The sequence below is a fragment of the Salminus brasiliensis genome, chromosome 6, assembly GCF_030463535.1.
Source record: "Salminus brasiliensis chromosome 6, fSalBra1.hap2, whole genome shotgun sequence".
NCBI lineage: Eukaryota > Metazoa > Chordata > Actinopteri > Characiformes > Bryconidae > Salminus > Salminus brasiliensis.
In genome coordinates this window covers 1,295,237-1,304,068 of record NC_132883.1, presented here as the reverse complement: position 1 = coordinate 1,304,068, position 8,832 = coordinate 1,295,237, and the positions used below count along the sequence as shown (strand labels likewise).

General features: G+C 42.5%; 1 protein-coding gene across 1 annotated transcript in view; it reads right to left on the bottom strand.

Annotated features, from left to right (window-relative positions):
* Window positions 1–8,265, bottom strand: part of cacna1ea (calcium channel, voltage-dependent, R type, alpha 1E subunit a) — a 38,074-nt gene extending 29,809 nt beyond the window's left edge. The window contains 4 exon segments of the mRNA XM_072681274.1: window positions 2,374–2,534; window positions 3,450–3,546; window positions 6,699–6,805; window positions 8,201–8,265. Of these exon segments, the coding sequence (XP_072537375.1) occupies window positions 2,374–2,534; window positions 3,450–3,546; window positions 6,699–6,805; window positions 8,201–8,212 (377 nt within the window). The 5' untranslated portion in view covers window positions 8,213–8,265.
* Between the last annotated feature and the right edge of the window lie 567 nt (window positions 8,266–8,832).

Here is an 8,832-nt window from a genome sequence, read left to right as displayed (position 1 = left end):
TGTTAGTGGTTTCGGTGGTGTTAGTGGTTTCAGTGGTGTTAGTGGTTTCAGTGGCGTTAGTGGTTTCAGTTGTGTTAGTGGTTTCAGTGGTGTTAGTGGTTTTAGTGGTGTTAGTGGTGTTAGTGGTTTAGTGGTGTTAGTGGTTTTAGTGGTGTTAGTGGTTTCAGTGGCGTTAGTGGTTTCAGTTGTGTTAGTGGTTTTGGTGGTGGTTAGTGGTTGTAGTGGTGTTAGTGGTTTCAGTTGTGTTAGTGGTTTCAGTGGTGTTAGTGGTTTCAGTTGTGTTAGTGGTTTCGGTGGGTTAGTGGTTTCAGTGGTGTTAGTGGTTTCAGGGTGTTAGTGGTTTCAGTTGTGTTAGTGGTTTTAGTGGTGTTAGTGGTTTCAGTGGTGTTAGTGGTTTTAGTGGTGTTAGTGGTTTTAGTGGTGTTAGTGGTGTTAGTGGTTTCAGTTGTGTTAGTGGTTTTAGTGGTGTTAGTGGTTTCAGTGGTGTTAGTGGTTTCAGTGGTGTAGTGGTTTTAGTGGTGTTAGAGAGTTTCAGTGGTGTTAGTGGTTTCAGTGGTGTTAGTGGTTTTGGTGGTGTTAGTGGTTTCAGTTGTGTTAGTGGTTTTAGTGGTGTTAGTGGTTTCAGTGGTGTTAGTGGTTTTAGTGGTGTTAGTGGTTTCAGTGGTGTTAGTGGTTTCAGTGGTGTAAGTGGTGTTAGTGGTTTCAGTTGTGTTAGTGGTTTTAGTGGTTTCAGTGGTGTTAGTGGTTTCAGTTGTGTTAGTGGTTTCAGTGGTGTTAGTGGTTTCAGTTGTGTTAGTGGTTTTGGTGGTGTTAGTGGTTTGGTGGTGTTAGTGGTTTTAGTGCTGTTAGTGGTTTCAGTGGTGTTAGTGGTTTTAGTGCTGTTAGTGGTTTCAGTGGTGTTAGTGGTTTCAGTGGTGTTAGTGGTTTTGGTGGTGTTAGTGGTTTCAGTGGCGTTAGTGTTTCAGTTGTGTTAGTGGTTTTGGTGGTGTTAGTGGTTTTAGTGGTGTTAGTGGTTTCAGTTGTGTTAGTGGTTTCAGTGGTGTTAGTGGTTTCAGTTGTGTTAGTGGTTTCAGTGGTGTTAGTGGTTTCAGTGGTGTTAGTGGTTTCAGTTGTGTTAGTGGTTTTAGTGGTGTTAGTGGTTTCAGTGGTGTTAGTGGTTTTAGTGGTGTTAGTGGTTTTAGTGGTGTTAGTGGTGTTAGTGGTTTCAGTTGTGTTAGTGGTTTTAGTGGTGTTAGTGGTTTCAGTGGCGTTAGTGGTTTCAGTTGTGTTAGTGGTTTTGGTGGTGTTAGTGGTTTTAGTGGTGTTAGTGGTTTCAGTTGTGTTAGTGGTTTCAGTGGTGTTAGTGGTTTCAGTTGTGTTAGTGGTTTCGGTGGTGTTAGTGGTTTCAGTGGTGTTAGTGGTTTCAGTGGTGTTAGTGGTTTCAGTTGTGTTAGTGGTTTTAGTGGTGTTAGTGGTTTCAGTGGTGTTAGTGGTTTTAGTGGTGTTAGTGGTTTTAGTGGTGTTAGTGGTGTTAGTGGTTTCAGTTGTGTTAGTGGTTTTAGTGGTGTTAGTGGTTTCAGTGGTGTTAGTGGTTTCAGTGGTTTCAGTGGTGTTAGTGGTTTTAGTGGTGTTAGAGGTTTCAGTGGTGTTAGTGGTTTCAGTGGTGTTAGTGGTTTTGGTGGTGTTAGTGGTTTCAGTTGTGTTAGTGGTTTTAGTGGTGTTAGTGGTTTCAGTGGTGTTAGTGGTTTTAGTGGTGTTAGTGGTTTCAGTGGTGTTAGTGGTTTCAGTGGTGTAAGTGGTGTTAGTGGTTTCAGTTGTGTTAGTGGTTTTAGTGGTTTCAGTGGTGTTAGTGGTTTCAGTTGTGTTAGTGGTTTCAGTGCTGTTAGTGGTTTCAGTGGTGTTAGTGGTTTCAGTGGTGTTAGTGGTTTTAGTGGTGTTAGTGGTTTCAGTGGTGTTAGTGGTTTCAGTTGTGTTAGTGGTTTCAGTGGTGTTAGTGGTTTTAGTGCTGTTAGTGGTTTCAGTGGTGTTAGTGGTTTCAGTGGTGTTAGTGGTTTTGGTGGTGTTAGTGGTTTCAGTTGTGTTAGTGGTTTTAGTGGTGTTAGTGGTTTTAGTGGTGTTAGTGGTTTTAGTGGTGTTAGTGGTTTCAGTGGTGTTAGTGGTTTTAGTGGTGTTAGTGGTTTCAGTGGTGTTAGTGGTTTCAGTTGTGTTAGTGGTTTTAGTGGTGTTAGAGGTTTCAGTGGTGTTAGTGGTTTCAGTGGTGTTAGTGGTTTTAATGGTGTTAGTGGTATAACTATGGCAGTGTTGATCGTGGTGTTAGTAATGGTGTTAGTGGTTTTAATGGTTTGAGTGATGTCAGCTGTCTTAGCCGTGTGAGCAGTGTTTTTGGAAACCTACTGGCACTCTTTCTCCGTGTCTTTGGATCCATCAGTGCAGTAGAAAAACTTTCCTTTGAAAAGCTGGACAGCGATGACCGCAAAGATGAACATGAAGAGCTTGTAGACGATGAGGATGTTGAAGACGTTCTTCAGCGAAGTCACAACACAGTCAAACACTGCCTTCAGTAAAAAAGAGGAAAACACAAACAAACAGGAGTAGAAGAGAAAAGCCTAGTCATTTAGGTTCTCAGATTAATGCCATTCCCAGCATTCCCAACATTCCCAGCATTCCCAGCATTCCCAGCATATCCAACATTCTCATAATGATGGATGGTTTTAAACTGTGACCAAACTGTTTGGTTGTACTGGGAGGACAAATGGTTGCATTGGAAGGAGTGTTTGGTTGTATTGAGAGGAGTGTTGGTTGTACTGGGAGGAGTGCTGATTGTACTGGATGGGTTTTGGGTTGTACGGGGAGGAGTGTTGGTAATACTGGGAGGGTTTTGGGTTGTATTGGGAGGGTTTTGGGTTGTACTGGGAGGAGTGTTGGTAATACTGGGAGGGTTTTGGGTTGTATTGGGAGGAGTGTTAGTTGTACTGGGAGGGTTTTGGGTTGTACTGGGAGGAGTGTTGGTAATACTGGGAGGGTTTTGGGTTGTATTGGGAGGAGTGTTAATTGTACTGGGAGGGGTTTTGGTTGCACTGGGAGGGTTTTGAGTTGTACTGGGAGGGTTTTGGGTTGTATTGGGAGGAGTGTTAATTGTACTGGGAGGGTTTTGGGTTGTACTGGGAGGAGTGTTGGTTGTACTGGGAGGGTTTTGGGTTGTATTGGGAGGGTTTCAGGTTGTACTGGGAGGGTTTTGGGTTGTACTGGGAGGTGTTTTGGTTGGACTGGGAGGAGTGTTGGTTGTATTGGGAGGGTTTTGGGTTGTACTGGGAGGAGTTTTGGTTGTACTGGGAGGACTGTTGGTTGTACTGGGAGGGTTTTTGGTGGTACTGGGAGGAGTGTTGGTGAGGTCAGGATGTTGGATGATCACCATCCCATCTCATCACCCCCAACAGTGTGTATTCAGTGCAGCCCCAGTGCGGCTTTACCTTCAGCTTGGGAAGTCTCTTAATGGTCTTCAGAGGCCGTAGAACCCGCAGCACTCGCAGAGACTTAATGGTTTTAATATCTCTCCCTTTGTTATTCCTGCAGGTTCACACACACACACACACACACACACACACACACACACACACACACATATACAGGTCACCCACAAAAATGAAGGATTTCACTCACTTACACTAACATTCATAAAGCCTGTTTACATTTAGCCACTTCACACAACTAATAAATAAATAAATAAATAAATAAGTAAAGAAATTTATACAGTTGAAACCCAATGTTTACAATGTTTACTGTAGAAAATTTTTTTTTTCAATGTCTGATCTTAAATCAGACTAAACCTTTCCACCCAGAGTCGCTCGCTGTCCTCAAACCCAGACTGAAGACCCTCCTCTTCTGAGAGGACTTGGGTGAAGAGTAGAGTATTATGGTCTCCATATTGACTTGTGTTTAGTAAAGTCTAAGATTAGAGGATCTAAATTTTAGTCTATTTAAACTAGCTGAGGTTCTTCTTCAGTAAACAGTGAATCTCTTTTAAATTAAATGTAAATGTTTAGTAAAGAGTTCTAGATCAAACCCTAACAACTCAAAAGAACCTTTTGATGCGTAAATGGATCTTTGCCTGGTTTCAGTGTTCTATGGATGGTGGAAACCTTTCGTAGATGTTCTTTATCACTATACAGGGACTCTTTTCAACACTGGAATTTTCTATTTCAATAAATACGATCATTCAAAACTTGTAATAATACAGTTTTCTATTTATCTTTTTAAACAGTGTAGTTTCCAACCAAATCTGAATCCTGTAAAAGACTAGTACTATAAAGCCCTATTCACATGGGATTAGTTAGTCCCATTAGATGGGAAGGTGGAGTAATGGAGTAATGATGTTGACCAATATGGTAAGAAATCTCTGCTTAAATGACTGAAATGGGATTTATGGGCCGTTATAAGCCGTACGTCAGTCTATTCAAACTCCTAAACACATCATAATTTCCTCCTTTCCTTTCTCTCCCCTATGTGCAGAGCTGCCCCCAGCTGTCTGCTTGCTGTTGATACAAGTCCATTTATTGGCTGATTGGGTAATGGCTATTAGCTGATTGAGTTTTACTGTTGTTTTCATTCCTGTTTTGATTTTTATTATTATGATCCGGTGTCAACCTGAGGAGGACGGGTTCCCAAATTCAGTCTTGGTTCCTCTCAAGGTTTCTCTCGAGGGATTTTTTCCTTGCCACTGTTGCCACTAGCTTTCTCAAAAGAGGCTCAGACTCAGATCTTTGTAAAGCTGCTTTGGGGAATAATTTGTTGTAAAAAAGTCTAAATAAATAAAATTGAATTAAACTGAATTGAATTTATGTGCTGCTGCCAACTCTAAAGACATGTCCTGTGATCACTGATGAACTTATGATTATATGATGATAACCTCATAACTTGATCTTATAACCCACTTATAGTAATGATAATATTAATATATAATATTTTAGTTATAACAGTTTAGAGAATTAGCAGATGTGTTCACATATCCTGAGGTATCCCAAATGCCTCCTCTAGTGCCTTCATCTATGAAAAACAAAATAAACACTGGAATTTTCAGCATATTTACCTACATGGTGCATTTGGACAGGACTAAAATCCCTAAGAAACTGGTCAACATGACATTCCCTGTCTCCTAAACACACTGTCTGAATAGGGCCTAAGACCGCAGAGATTAAACACCAGCAATAAACTACAGCTACACATCTGTATTTATTTACTCCCCATAAATTATTAGACCTTCTCTGAATGCCTAGAAAGTCCTGAGGGACCCCCAACAGATTTCACTCTTGGCTTAGATGTGAAGTGGCTGAGTGTAAACAGGTTCATACAGCAGAAAGAGAGATCTTCAGTAAACTCCACACACTGAGCAGGGTGGGGGACACTATTCACGTGAGCGATGAAGAAAATGGTTTACCCCAGAACATTCCTGGCAGACGCAGGCAGCCACAATCCACAGGAAACCAACAAAAACAAACAAACAAACACATAAATAAACAGGAAACAGACCGGAGCTCTGAATCTGTGCAGAGTTTGAGTGAAACTAACAGTTTAAAACACATTTAAAAGTGCAAGCAGTGAAAGAGCCTCTCTCAGACACACACATCGTCAACATTCACTGGGTTCACGCAGTTACTAAACACTGTGATCCAACTGACAGCAGTCGAAATTCATTCATTTTATAGCTACCATACATTGCAACTCTATGCAATTTTAGAATTTGACTATTTACATCAGATTCTGCGGATTCGGCAGCAGCCATTGTTAAAAGTGCAGTGTAAATGGGCGGCTGCAGTCTGCAGCAGTGCTGAGCCACTGTAAAAAAATGTTTGATGAGATGCATTAGGCTCCAAAAATGTGCTTCCAAAGCTTAACACTGTTCATCCAAGAATAACATTTCTTAAAGAGTAACATACTACATTACTACATCGTCAACATACGTCATTACTACATCGCAATTTTAACTGTATTAACCAAGCCCAACCCAAACACCCTGACACGTAATATTAATAGGCTATTAACATATGTGCAGTATTTTATACTTTACCACTCCATCACGTCTGAATAAACAGAATAACAATTCCTACACAGTAGCTAAACCCCTCCCATCAAATGATGCTACCAGTGCTGGGAGGGTAAAGGCTAGACACATGAAGAAGCTTCACCACCCCAGATAATATGTGGCCGGTACGTGTGGCCCAACTGGGAACCAGACAGTTCTATCCATGGGTTGCTTGTTGGTCCCACATACGTGTGGAGTCCCACCAGGTTCAACAACTGGACCAGGAGGGGTTAAATAATGGGCCCATTTGGGAAGTTCAACTGGGTCACCCATGCTGGCTAGCATCACCCACGCTGAGCGAATGGTGGGGATGGAGGGCTACCCTACCCACCTAAACATAGAAAGGGGACAGTTGTGCTCTGTGACATCACCTCCAGTTGAATGTCCATTTTCTGAATTCAGTAAATAATCCAGTTACGAATGTTGACAGCTGTAGTGTGTGGTAGCCTTAATGACCTCATGACCCTTCAGGTAACCTTTACATTATGGTCCTGTACTGCTGTACTGAGAGGAAAACTGGAGGTCAGCTGGAGGTCAGAATGCCTGAAAAAAGGCTGAGCCTGTATCGAGTCTGACTGACTGTCTGGCTGATTATGACTAATAAACACTGCACACACACTCTTCTGAAGCACACACTCACGTCAGAGCGAAAGCCACCAGTGCTCCCACCACCACGATGAAATCCAGGATATTCCACAGGTCACGGAAATATGAGCCATCATGCAGGATCAGACCCTGCTCAATCATCTGGTCAACACACACACACACACACACATTAAAGAATAGAGCATGTTAATGTTGGCACAAGTGTCATTCAGTCAGGGTCACTCAGGATTAGTATGGGTATCATTAAGGGTTAAAATGGTCATCTATAGATATTAGGATTAGTAAGGGTTTCTCAGGGTCAGTAAGGGTCAGTCGGGATTAGTCACTCAGGATTTGGAAGGGTCACTCAGGGATAGTCAGGATTGGTCAGGATTAGTAAGGGTCACACAGGGTTAGTAAGGGTCATTCCGGGGTAGTTACTCAGTGTTAGTAATGGTCACTTAGGCTTATTCAGGACTGGTCAGGACTTGTAAGAGTCACTCAGGTGACTAAAGTAAGGGTCATTTAGGGTTAGAAAGGGTCACTCAGGATTAGTATGGGTATCCTTAAGAGGTCATTTATAGATATTAGTCCTGACTAGTTTCTCAGGGTAGTAAGGGTCAGTCAGGATTAGTCACTCAGGGTTAGGTTAGTAAGGGTTACACAGGGTTAGCAAGGGTCAGTCGGGATTAGGCTTAGTCAGGATTGGTCAGGATTTGTAAGGGTCACTGAGGGTTTGTCAGAATTGGTCAGGATTTGTAAAGGTCACTCAGAGTTAGTCACTCAGGTTTAGTAAGGGTCACTTAGGCTTAGTCAGGATTTGGATTGGTCACTCAGGATTAGTATGGGTATAGAAAGGGTCATTTATAGATATTAGAATTAGTAAGGGTTTCTCAGGGTTAGTAAAGGTTACTCAGTGTTAGCAATGGTCAATTAGGCTTATTCAGGACTGGTCAGGACTTGTAAGAGTCACTCAGGTTTAGTAAGGGTCACTTAGGCTTAGTCAGGGCTGGTCAGGACTTGTAAGGGTCACTAAGGGTTATTTGGGATTGGTCAGGATTGTTAAAGTAAGGGTCATTTAGGGTTAGAAAGGGTGATTTAAAGATATTAGGATTAGTGAGGGTCACTCAGGGTCACGCAGGACTAGTAAGGGTCAGTTGGGATTAGTAAGTGTCACTCAAAAAGTATGGGTCACTCAGGAACACTCTGGATCAGTATGGGTCACTCTGGAACACTCTGGATCAGTATGGGTCACTCTGGAACACTCTGGATCAGTATGGGTCGCTAAGGAACACTCCGGATCAGTATGGGTCACTAAGGAACACTCTGGATTAGTACCGGTCAGGCAGAATTAGTTAAGGTTAGATTAGGATCATGGTCAGTCTGAAACCCTGCAGAGAAACTTTCTTCCTTGCTTTACTTGCTGTTATTAGAACCCATCTGAACCCATCAGAACCAGTGAAAACATTTGATTAGACTGTGAACAGCCTTTATTATCCTCCAGCATCTCCACAGCCCTCAGCACACTCTCCACAGCAGGAGCAGAAGCAGACTCACCTTGATTATCATTTCAAAGGTGAAGACTCCAGTGAATACATAATCAAAGTAACGAAGCACCTGTTGGAGGCAGAGCAAAGACTCAAGCGTAGAACGTCATAAATGTCAGTTTCAGCACACACACACACACACACACACACACACACACACCCTGAGGACACACCATAGATCATCTTTGGACATTAACACTGCTCAGTCCATTTGGTGCAGTAATGAAAGTGGATGAATGGCAGTCATTAGTTTTCTAAATGGGACCCAAATGATGCCTCTGTTTTAGTGTCGCTCTGGTTCATTTAATCCGGAGCAGCGCTCGCCTGCAGCACCAAAGCGATGACACCAAGCAGAGACCATCGCTCAGCGGGAGCAGTCATGGACCAGAGCAAAATCTAGAGCTAAAATTTACACAAAACCCTCCAATCAACTCAGCCTGGCTCTGGACATTCATTGGATCGCTGCTTTTTCAGGAAATTCGCTTGTGCAGTGAGAGGAAACTCATCGGCATGATACTCAGCTTATTATAAGTTAGGCTCACATTCAGTAACACACCCCTTTATGATCTTCAGGAGTCACATCTCTATTTCAGCCAAATAACTCTAGGGCCATAATGGAGCAGCAATGAAGAGGCAGTAATA